This window comes from Sabethes cyaneus, chromosome 2 (genome assembly GCF_943734655.1).
Source record: "Sabethes cyaneus chromosome 2, idSabCyanKW18_F2, whole genome shotgun sequence".
Classification (NCBI taxonomy): domain Eukaryota; kingdom Metazoa; phylum Arthropoda; class Insecta; order Diptera; family Culicidae; genus Sabethes; species Sabethes cyaneus.
The window spans coordinates 159551670-159563937 of record NC_071354.1 but is presented as its reverse complement, the minus strand read 5'-3'; the positions used below and the strand labels follow the sequence as shown (position 1 = coordinate 159563937).

General features: G+C 37.9%; 1 protein-coding gene across 2 annotated transcripts in view; it reads left to right on the top strand.

Annotated features, from left to right (window-relative positions):
- LOC128738124 (U-scoloptoxin(19)-Sm1a) overlaps positions 1-12268 on the top strand; it is a 40617-nt gene that overhangs the window by 26169 nt on the left and 2180 nt on the right. Inside the window, exons 2-3 of one of the 2 annotated variants that reach the window (XM_053832996.1) lie at positions 10273-10422; positions 11228-11879. In XM_053832996.1, coding sequence (XP_053688971.1) covers positions 10273-10422; positions 11228-11358 — 281 coding nt within the window. In that variant the 3' untranslated portion in view covers positions 11359-11879. Of the gene's footprint in view, positions 1-10272; positions 10423-11227; positions 11880-12268 lie in introns of those variants that run through there. The other variant, XM_053832997.1, reaches the window with a different exon arrangement.

Sequence of the window (12268 nt, the reverse complement as noted above, 5' to 3'; positions counted from 1 at the left end):
GACATAACGCGTACCCCGCACAGTCACCATCGCAGGATTTCTTCCATTTCCACACTGAATATTGTTCATCTAGGTACAAGGACTATTTTGGGAAAGATCCCATCCCCCACACATATGAGTCAGTCTAGGGTTTTACCGCGCCCAGAATCGCGTTGCTTTTGATCTGTGTGTCATATGCGGCCTAGATACGTCCATTCAATGGGCCACCTTGTCCTCTATACGCTCATCATCCCTCTATTGAAGCTAGGCATTACCGACTTGCTGATCTGCCCTCCATTTTGCAGCTCAATCAGAATTCTTGAAATTGATCAATTGACGACGTTCCAAGTGCCCTCATCTAGACACATTTTCGCAACAATGTTGTCTACGTTTAGAGCGACAAATCCTCGCGCACCGCTTCAAATCTGGGGCATACAAAGACCACATGCTCGGGTGTTTCTTCAACCACCCAACTGTCAAAAACAGCGAATACTGTTGATCTATAGGGGAATGTCGTCGTGGTTGGGCCGCCTTTTTGACATTCGCCCATAACTTCGGTTTCTTAGATAACTTAGATTTTTTTAAATCTAAATAGATCGTTGGAAAGGTCTAAGAATAAGCTATACTTCTGGAAAATTTTGAACTGATTGCTTAAAAAATAATAAAGTTATAGGCATTTACGTGAAGACAAAAAATGTTGTCATACTCGGGCCACGTTGTACAGGTTGGGCCACCGCTCTTAATCCAAGAAATACGTATTGAAGCTCTATGAACAGACATCAAAAGAATGAATTTCGTGAGCAACGGCCCCTATTTTTAATAACATCCTTGCGAAATTTTTGGTGATCTTGTAAAATCAATATTACTACAGTCGCGTTTTCCGATGTGTACTACTGCAATGAAAAATCAACAACAATTTAGGTTTTTATTGTACTAATTAGGCTTTATTTCATCACATTTCCCGCGACTGACGTTCTCTAGCGAAAATTGCGCTTCTGTGCTTAAAATTATGGTGGCCCAACCATGGCTACAAAAGTGGCCCGACCTTTACAATAAGCGCTTTTGTAGCATTTACCCCCTTATCTACCCAAATACCTAACTGGACGGGATTTTTCAATAGCCTTCGAAAAGAGCACAACATACTTAATAAATTTGCAATATTTATCCCGATAATTGCATTTCATGAATCATTTCTTGAAGAAAAGTTAACTGCACCTGCAAAACTTTTTTTGTATTGTTTCTATCAGTGAATTCAGTACGCGTGTTTTGAATACACGATTGAAACTCACAATATTGTGAAAAGTTAGCTGTCACAGTAAGAAGTTTTATAATGCTTGTACAAAGGTATCACGAGTTACTAAAACTGAACAAATCGTGGTGGCCCGACCATAACAGTGGCCCGACGATAACGACATTACCCTATGCTTGACCCATAATACTGGGAAAAGTTAATTTTGCTCCCAGTATTATGGGCCATTGTTTAATTTCGTTTATTAAAGCGGAAAATGCATTTTTCTAGGTGGTTTCACCGTAATTCCCTCGATTCCCTCCATTTTACGATACCTATTCCCTCGATTTCCATGCATTTTACGCTCAAACATACAAATTTACGCCGCTATTCAGCTTATAATTCACAACCGACTTTTTATTACAACCATAAAAATAATATCAAATCGACAGTCGATTGGAGCCAAGTGACAACTATCGGAAAATTAAGAAAATCAACGCATTGGAACTAAGTGTATTGCTGTCAAGCATGCAGTAGAATGTTGCTTCTATCTATTGCACTCATATTCGATTGTTAAATATTAATTTGTTACGTATAAAACTAACGTAAAGCGTACACTGGCCCATAATACTGGGTGGCCCATAATACTGGGGTGACTGTATACACAGTCTTAGTTTTTAGACTTGTAGTCAGTATTGCTATTCCTCGATAAAAGTACTGATTGCATTTCGTTGAAACTAGATCTTGAAACTATTTTATTTGTCCGTACGTCGCTTGAAGTTACTGGTTGTGTCTGGCGTCGCAAGTATATGTTGACGTTTGACAACTGCATAATTATCATATGTGACCTGAATAACGTTTTGTAATTTGGCAAAAAATATGCTTGATTATGTTTGCTCGCAAAATACATTCTCGGCTTGTTGACAGCGTGAGACAGTGAGACACCGAGCAAGTATTTACGAGCGTAATCAATTCATATTTTTCTCACCAGCTTTGCGTTAGCGATTCATCGCGAGCGAATAGGATAAGAGAGAGTTAGGGTTTATTTCTAATTGCCGTCGTAGTAAGGAAAGCCACTCTAATTTTCATCATTTCTTAGGTGGATTTGATGAGTACTCCAAAAGTTCTGCTGCTGATTTGACAACACACTTATCTTCCGATCCGTGCCCTCTGAATTCACTAAAAAGCGATTAACAAAGCATTTGTTTGAAATTACGCAACTGACTTAATATCTTAAGTTCGTCGTACCATTTTAAAATCCGTCCATCAAAATTTTTCATCGTCCGAACTAAAAATCACAATAATGTTTACCAAGCTAGGGCTCATGTATTTGTGTAGGACAGCATGACAAATGTTATTCTCCAAAATTTCTGTAGGTTATGCAAGTTTTCCCGGCTGCAGAATAACAACAATGCGTTGCGTGAGTTATTTTCATTTTATGAATGACGGAAATTGAAACGATTAGTCGACATTTTCTTCTTCGTCCCACGAAAAAACGTTGGAAATTTGGCTGCTAGGATTTTTTTTTAATGAAAAAAGCATTTAAATAGATCTCAGCTCACTTTGATTGACCGCGTATGAGAGGCAACAAACTAAAATATTAGGTAATAATTAATTTTGCATTGAGTGTCATAAAAATCGCTGATATTTTTAATCATTTGTGTTGGATAGGACGGGAATAGGCAATTAGGACGAAGCAGCAACATACCCTACCAATTGTAAAAATTGAAATCGCTGAAGAGGTGAGCCATCGTCGCGATAAAAATTAAAAGCATTGCTTGTAGTAGGCTAATAAAAATCTATAATACGATGCAAATTTTCGATAAATTTAGTTATAACTTAGAGCGTGTTGGTTCAAATATCTGCAGCAACTACAAGATAATAATTGCATTACGCACATAGGGGCACAAAGGGACGTTGCTCGCTGCGCTGAATTTGATATGAAATATATGAGACTCAAACCTCCACGCCTCAAATCTATTTTACATTTTCCAACCCATTCCTACAGCTTACTTCAATTTATCGAATGCAAAACGAAAACATATTTGCCATCGCGCATGCAAACCTGCTTACCTGTGGTGTACGAATAATACGAAAATCTACCACAATAATTATTATTCCAAGCGCTGCCAGCGCATCGAGTTAGAGCTATTTACGTTAATAAAATTATAATAAAAATAATTTTCCGTTTGATAAAAGTTCTCATTCATTTTCATTATCTCTCTGTGCGAATCGTGCGTGAACGTGCGCTACGATGGTACACTGGATGCAGACGACATTCATTCGTGATGAGCCTGTTGCTAGCTTGCGTCGAGCATGCTGAGCTAAGCATTTCGCTAGAGGCCGTACCTACATCGTACAACATAATGATGTTTCGGTAAAGCTTCAGATCCTATATTTTTCGGTGATATACGGTAACGGGGAAAGATGTGGGTAATTTTCCCTAGCACGCTAGATCTATGTATCTTGTGAAAAGTGGGGGCGCACAAGCATTTAATTATTTTCGCTATTAGTGTAAATTATTACTTTAAATGGCTAGGTGGTTGTTTATGAATGTTGCGTGTTGTGCTCTACCGAACTGTGCCGATTCTAAGTAGCGGAAATTTCTAATGGGCTTTTAGCACTACATACTTCAGCATTCAAAATGATTGTAACTTTTGTTTCCTGAAATTAAAGCATTTTAAACGTGGAAGTGAGATTATGCTTTTCAAGGGCTTGTGTCAGTACGAAACAAGGATATAAAGAAACATTTTCTAGGTGAACTAAAATTTTCGCATTAAAATTTCAAAATGCAGTTTTGTGGTTCTCCAAATTCATTGTTTTGAAACCTATTGAAATGACTCAAAATGCCATAATCTTTTCGACGTTAATTCTCAATTACGATACCTAAATATAAGCACCTGCATCGACATCCTAAAGCACTGCTTATTTAGATAGTCGCAATTTCATCCACTTGAAACCAATTTCGACCATTAGCCTTAATTTCAATCATGAGCGAACTGCTCGCAGCACCGGTTCTTCCTTTGCCGGTGCAGCTCTGTCGCAACTGTCGGCTGTAAGTATGATCTGCTAACGAGAGTCGCCTTCATAGGCACAGGCAAACCAGTCACTAACTGCATTTCCGTTTCAGCTTGGTTTGCCTAATCATCCACCAAGAGCATCGTCGCCGGTATGCTGTAAATATTCTAGCAGCATGACTAGCACCGGTCGGTCGGTCGGTCGTCGTTAGTGCTCGCGCTCGATTTACCAGAGGCTAAAACATCTTCCCCAAAATCCCACTTGAACGTTTGCTCTCGCCGTATCCTAGTTACGGTCAGTAAATGCAAATGCAGACGAACATTGCCGTCGTTATAACAGAAAATGCAGCAGGATCTTTGAAAATTGAAATACATTTTCCAGCTGAAAATAGCGATTATGCTTCGAAGCAAGCATACCGTGAATTGGTTTCAACTAATCACTTTGTTGCCTGACAAGAATTTCAATAATGAAATCGACCAAATTTTCCTGGACGAAAGCCATTGGCACAGGCTAAAAGTTCATGATCCACTGCTTCTAGGGAAATTGGAAATTCTCAGCGGTTGTGCAATGCCGAAAAAATTCCCTGCGAAATTAATTACATTAATTGCTCCCGGCGGTATAATTTGCTGTCGACAAGAGAGTTCGTTGGTCAAAACTGTTGAAAAAGGGCTCATTTCGGTTGGCCGTCGATATTTTTCGACAGTATTTTATCTTTTTTCATTAGCTTCTATGCAGTATTTCAACGGTACAGGGATGGTTGGCTGGTTAACGAAAAAAGTGGTCGACCGAATACATTTTGCAATCTCGAACCATTAGAAGGAATGTACCCAGGAGCTAGGATTACGGAATAGACATCTGGTAGGTCGCTGCGATTTCGGTTATGCATGTTCAAAAGTCTGCTAAAGCTAGCTGGTGAAATATAAACTTGTCTCTCTTCTTTATACTAATTATAATTTTTATTTATCTTGCAATTTCGTATTTGAAGGCTCATGGAATAAAAGTTCAAGTTTTGAACTACATTCGATTTGCCAGTTGCTAGAGCTGATTGTCAACCGAAAATAGTTTCTGCCAAGTTGACAATTTGTGGTATACTTGTATACAAGTTTCTGGCGTAATTTGAACTTTTTCTTTGCCGAAGCCAAGTTTCAGCGTTTTGCTTATTTTTCGAGATTATTCAGTATGGTCTGAAAAGGCACGCGAAAACTGTTCAGTATGCCAGAATGGTGAGAAAGCCACCAGTCTATTTCAATGGAAGAATCTTTTGCCAATTACAGTGGCACACCAATTCTGTCGTTCGTAGTTGCCAGTGTCCTGTGCGGAAAAGTTTACGTAGCTCTAAAATTAGGAAATGAATTTCCCGAGAAGTTTTCCATTTACATAGGAAGCTAAGAGCGTTGGCGACATCTGGCTTCGAGTGTTTGCTTGTAGCTTTGACGGCATGTGATTCGGTCGCAGAAATGGCGAGCATGTTATGTTTCTCCACGGGAATCCAGTGTGTGTTGAGAGAAATGCAGACCTTATTTACATAGGGATATATGTTTTGGAAGTTATGTTATTCTAGAGAAATTAATTTAGATCCAGCTTTAAGTATAAGCTATCTAAACAGATAGGATGATGATAAAGTTAGCTACATAAAGGGTATTTACTAAATGTAGTAATTATTCGATTGTAATCATTAGAGAATAGAAAGATTTCCTTGTTACGACGACTCATATTTGACCCGTGCTTGGTTTCTAATCAGTTTTTTATTGTTACTTTATTCGAGGTCAAAACAAACCTGATATTTTTTACCCTCGTTATATTGTAACACTGATATAATAATCGATCTGTCGGAAAGGTAACAAAAAACATGAGGTTGCACATTCCTAAGGGTATAATCAAACGGTAACATAGTACTGTGTTACAACATTATATCTGTAACTTTTCCTTCAACCAATCCTGCATCCTGAATTGGGTGACAACAGCCTGAATAAAAATGTGCAAATGTGAATGTTGTATAAATTTTGTAAAAAAAGCAGAGTTACTCAGCTGCGATTGTATCTTTGAAGTTTTGTAACTGGAAATGCACTGTAACAAGCAACTTCATAGTTTGTAGTAATAAATAATCTTTTTTTATAACAGTAGTTGTTACAATTAATGGAGGGAACGGCAGTAGAAAGTAATGAAACACAGAGTCAATAGGATCTAACAGATTGAGATCAGGTGTGAAGAGGAAAGAACCGGCTCGCCGGTAGTAATGATCCTTTGAACCACAGGTTCATCTGGTTGCCGTAAATCCGGTATTCCGAGGATGTGTTCCGGAATTAAAGCACTTTTTAAGATTTTGGATGTAATCATAAAATATGGGTATCCAAAATTCCTTTAATTACTCCGAAAGGTCAGTTTTCATTGCTTTAAAACAGTATAATGATTTATCCTTGGAATGGCCATTCTGGAACAAGTTCCCGTGGGACCTTCTGTGGCCACAGAACTGTTTGGATTGCAACACTGGTATCTAAATTCATGAAATTACATAGTGGCTCAAGACCAAATAAACGTGCGCATTTCAAATTCAAAAAACTCTTCCAAAGCCTTCATAATCCTAAATTCAAGTTTCCCCACTCAAACCTGTAATGCGCACGTTTATTTGGTCTTGGACCACTGGCCCGACATTCGTCACGTAGTTTGTGAATGGTCCCTAAGTTACACCGTTGTTGAGTAATCGGAAAAAACAAACCGTGTAAAAAAAGAGTTTAGGGTATAACGGTGCGCATCCGGAACCAAGCAGAAATGCAATGTCGTTAAAGTACAAGGCAAATAGCAAAGGCCCCAGGTCATTGTTTTGTGGAACACCAGAAGTATTACTGAATGCACGTGAAACTATGAAAGCCAGCTTGACACATAAAGTACGGTCTGTAAGATACGAGCTCAGCCATGAAGTCAATCTATCAGATTCACCGAGTTTAGAGAGCTTGTGCAAGAGTATTCGAGTCGTGTACTGTGCAAGAGTACTGTGTCGGAATCGGCCTTAATATCCGTGTACACAGCGTCAATTTGATTTCCAGCTTCTATCTGTGAGATGCAGGAACTAGTGAAATCCATCAAGTTCGTCGCTGATTATAACAAAAATATTTCAGAATTGTAGCTTCAGTTGATGTTTCTATCAAAGTTTGTTATAAATATCTTATTGGTCCGTGTTCGCCGGTTTGGCAAAACAAAGGGATGAAATCAGAGATCACAATTGCCGACGGTTACCCGGCATGGCTATCACCTGTCATCAGGACAACCTCTGGGTCTGTCTCTTCTACGCTTTCCTTGTGGATTCCAGTCGAGTACTTCTCTGCAGATCTCGTACATTCCTTTCCTCAAGGTGAGTCCGATTCACTTCCACTTACGTTCTCGAATTGCTGTGGCTATCAGCCGTTGATGACATCGTCGCTGAAGTCCCTCGTTGGATATCCAGGCCACCAGGCATGAATGGTATATCGCAGGCACCAGTTAATAAATACCTGCAGTTTTTTGCGTTGTCTTCGCTGCGACGCACAGGCGTACAGCAATACGGATTTAACGTTTGAGTGGAAAATTCGGGTTTTCGTATAGAGTAAGGAGGGGTAAAAGTGCGATGCGGGTAAAAGTGCGATTCAATGATTTATCAGTACGGATATAGTATAACAAAGCTAAAAACGAAAAGCGTAGCCGCTTGCGATGGAAGGAAAAAATACTTTTGTGCATTAAAATAATAAAGTATTCTTTGCATTTAAAACTTGTTCGAATATTCATATGCTTTAAGAATACCCGAATATAACGGGTGACAACTAAAATTTTGGATTTTTTTTCTTGAGCTGTCAAAAAAAGACAAGATACATGGAGAAGATCTGATCTACCGAAATTAAAGATACATTATCCATTGTTGAAAAAAAAATTAGTGTACATTTGAAAACGGTTCGTAATCGGCTGTTCGGTGAAGCTTTCGTTTGACGTCGAAACAGAAGCGTTGTACGGCCGTCATGTCAACTTTGCGAATGCATCTCTTGTGAATGTATTCAAATTGATCACAATCGGTGAAATATCAAAACTCATTTGATTACGTTTCGGCCTACTGTCTTTTATTCAGCCATCATCAGATACTATTGTCAACAGAAATAAAACAAATTTTAATTTACCTATTTTAACAAACAAAATGACAAAACTTACAAGGAAATAATCTTATCGCTAACTAAAACATAACTTTTGTCGTCCACTGTAGTTTCATCTACGACGCTAAGTCCGTCCGCGTCGTTCCCTTTTGCTCTGTTCAAATCTTCTGAGCTTGCACAGGGCGCCGTCGTATTTGTTGGAGAAACTTAGAGCATCCCGTTGGAGGTTTACTGTATTGCCTTCGCGTAGCTTGATGTGTAGTGTCTCTGCGTTTAGTCGTTTGCTCTCATTGCTCTCTCTTTCTAGTATAGCAGTGTCGGGAAACTTGAACACATGCCCGGATTCAACTGTATGCTGTGTGAGACCGGTCATTGATGATTTGGTTCGAATTGAATTTTGATGCTGTTGCAGACGCTTTTCTAGAGTTTGCGAGGTTTGTCCAACGTAAACTCTATCAGCACATGCGCCACATGGTACACTATATACAACGTTAGTTTGTTGCATTTTTGATATTCTGTGCTTTAGCTTTGAGAAAACTGTGTCTTTTAATTTGTTATTCGGTTTATGGGACACTGTGACGTCATTATTTCCTTGTAAGCTTTGTCATTTTGTTTGTTAAAATAGGTAAATTAAAATTTGTTTTATTTCTGTTGACAATAGTATCTGATGATGGCTGAATAAAAGACAGTAGGCCGAAACGTAATCAAATGAGTTTTGATATTTCACCGATCGTGATCAATTTGAATACATTCACATAAGTGCACGGTGATTAAAACCAAATCATATGAATGCATCTCTTGTTTCTACCAATCAACTTTTTGCAGTTCGTGATTCTCCAGTTATTTTTGTACACCAAGGAACTCAAAATCTTCGATTGGGCGCACTGAGACAGATTTTTCGGGTCGTGGTTTTTGGGTATTCAGGAACGATTGTGTTTTTTTTTGCGTAATCGGATGATGCTCTATCCGGCCAAAACATGTATTGTCCATATGCATGATGTTTTTATAGAAACGGGATCAAAATTTTCTTCAAACATTCGTCTGCTGCAGCTTAATTGATAGCCAAACCAGAGGGCTTGTTGTTGAAGAAACGAGAAAGAGAACGATGTCCTTCTGCGTCCATAATTTTGGCTGGTCTTCCAGTACCTTGCTTGCGAATAGTTGTTGGGCATCTGAGGTAAACAGTCAAAGCCGCAATATGTTCGCTTTTTAAATGTTGTACCGTATACTGTTTGTCGAGATTTCTGTGGCAGTTCGTAGAACTGTACAACGCGCTCCCGAAATGCTTCTTGTTTCGACGTCATTTTAAGCAAAACAAGGCAAGCATAAACAAAACCAAAAATATTGACAAAAAGAAGAGAGAGAGAGAGAGCTAACACATACATACTCTCATTTCTCTCTGAGCTCGTTTGTTGTGGAGTATAGGGGCCTCAAAAAAATTCCAAAATTTTAGTTGTTACCCGTTAAGATAATGAATAATTTAAGATCGGAAACGGCAGGCTGAGATATTATTTGAAATGTGAAAAAATAGATGATTTTACCGTTAAATCTATCGAATATATTCTGATCTGATTAGATTATCAACAAAGGAAATAAATACAAGAACACTGCATTTTCGTAAGTTTAATTTCAAATATAAAATAAATGATCGAGGGGATAAAAATTCTTGGTATTCAGTTTTATTAGTTACGGTCGCATTTTTTATAACTTTGCCGCAGATGACATTTTGAATCGATAAAGCTAGCTAGGGATAAATCAGAAAATGCCGTTTTGAATCGATTTGCGGATTCTGGTGAAACATCTTTGTTTGTTGTTCTTTGTTTAAATGTTGGTCATAAATTAATTGTTCTTAAAGCAGAGATTTCTAAATACACAAATTATTACTAAATACACAAATAATAACTGTTGAAAAATCTTATTTTCGACTTTTAGCATACATGGGCGTTACAGTGTATAAAGTGGAAGACGCTTGCGCCAGACAGGGAGGACTGTGCGTGCATAAATCTGACTGCCAGTCACCCACAACGAAGAAGGGCCTTTGTCCGGAAAATGCCCATCGAGGCGTTGAGTGCTGTTATGAAGGTTAATTTTTCTGAGTCTTTCTTCCTCGGAATGCTTCCTCCTAAAGACCCTAATATGCATGAAAGGCTCTAGGGTAATCACGACTAATTATTATAAGCTCTGCATGTTTTTTAAAACCTTCCATTATTCCGATAATTATCATCAAACAAGGATTGCTTTAACAATCATTAAAATATATCACCGGGACTGTTCTTTCCTTTTTAACTCTCAACATCATCATTCGTAGCAAATATGTATGTTACTGCTAAACATGAAAAAAGTTTCCAAATTAATGACGGTTTCACGATAACACTTCAAATGATCCATTGTTTCACCGTTCTTGTTTGCTAGAATCTACTTACCCTGCATTTCTCTCACAGGTGATGTTAACTTTGTCAGACACAACGATAAGAAGAGTGATGTCGCCTTTGTTGAGCAAAATTTTTTTTTTAAAGACAGAATATTTAACCTTTGAACCATCCGTTTCTCATAGTAGCTGTGTACCAAAAAAAATGTACCCGTAAATTATGTCATAAAACCAAGAAAACTTTGGCCATTCCATTACATGGCAAGTGGAGCAAAGCATTCTTTTCGCAAATTGGAAATTTCGTTGTTAATTAGAATGAGGTTAGAACGTTTTTCATCGGGCGAATATTTCACATACTTGGTATTCATTTTAGGTAAGCGAGTTATAATTGGCAAAGAGTGTATATTTTGATTCAAGTGTTCAACATTACTCTAATTGCACTGAACATTGATGTTAGGCTAGGAGAGCGCTGATAGCGCTGGATTCACGATATATAAGTTTAACTTCGTCTTATTATAGTGCGACCGCCGATAGGACTCACATGTCGCCGGTATCAAGGAGAGTGCGTTGAGTGGTGTCATCCCGTTTACCGCGTGCCAGCAAAGGACTGTGCGGCCGGAAAAAGTTGCTGCAGTCGGAACAAGAAATGAGGGAGTTTTTCCGAGAGGAAATTTACCCGCGACGGTTTGCTTATAATACTCGATGTGCAATTTGAAAAACTTTAGTACAAAATAGTGTAAGGTGTTGTAAAGATAAAGTTCTGCGGTGTGTTTGCTTTGGAATTAGTATTCATGAGCGTTTAGCTATGAAATGATATAGAAATGAATTTGTATGCTTCGCAAAATTGCGGATTGAGGTGAATATTTAATAATAAAACTAATAAAAATCGTGTTTTCTCTCTCCTACATACTAGATATCTAAACTAAACTAAAGACTAAAATCATTGAATTATGAGGCTATGTTATGCAATAACAGGAATTATCTTCAGCATAGTTGAAATAGCATTTACTGATATAGTAATGTAAAGTATATATTCTAGACGAGGATTGAAGTCGGAAAATTTGGCCTGGAATAAAGAAATAAGGCACTTAGGATTATTTTACAACTAGATGAAATGAATGCAGTTAGATTCTTCAGCAGGCAGTTGGCAAGAAATAATATTTATAAATTAAATAAGCACATGTGAATCTGAATGTTTTGTAGAACAATCTATATATAATGGCATTATAGAAATATATCAACTTTATAGTACTAATAAGTACAACACTGATAGAAATATTATCCTTGCATCATTAAATACATTAATAAGCTAATATTACAGCTTGTTCAGTTTAAACATATACAGCGCTTTTATCTTTTGATAAGGGGAAAATCTCGCTGGTGTGAAACAGCATTGACGGCAGGCATAAAACCTCTTATCGTGTAGTACCAATAGTTATGCATCAAATGATCTTTTGCTTTTAATTCGCCAGTTTTGATTATTAATCTAACAGATACACATTTCGCCTGTGACTTGCTTGCTTCATCAATAAGTAACGTAAGATTTTTTTCTAATTCCCG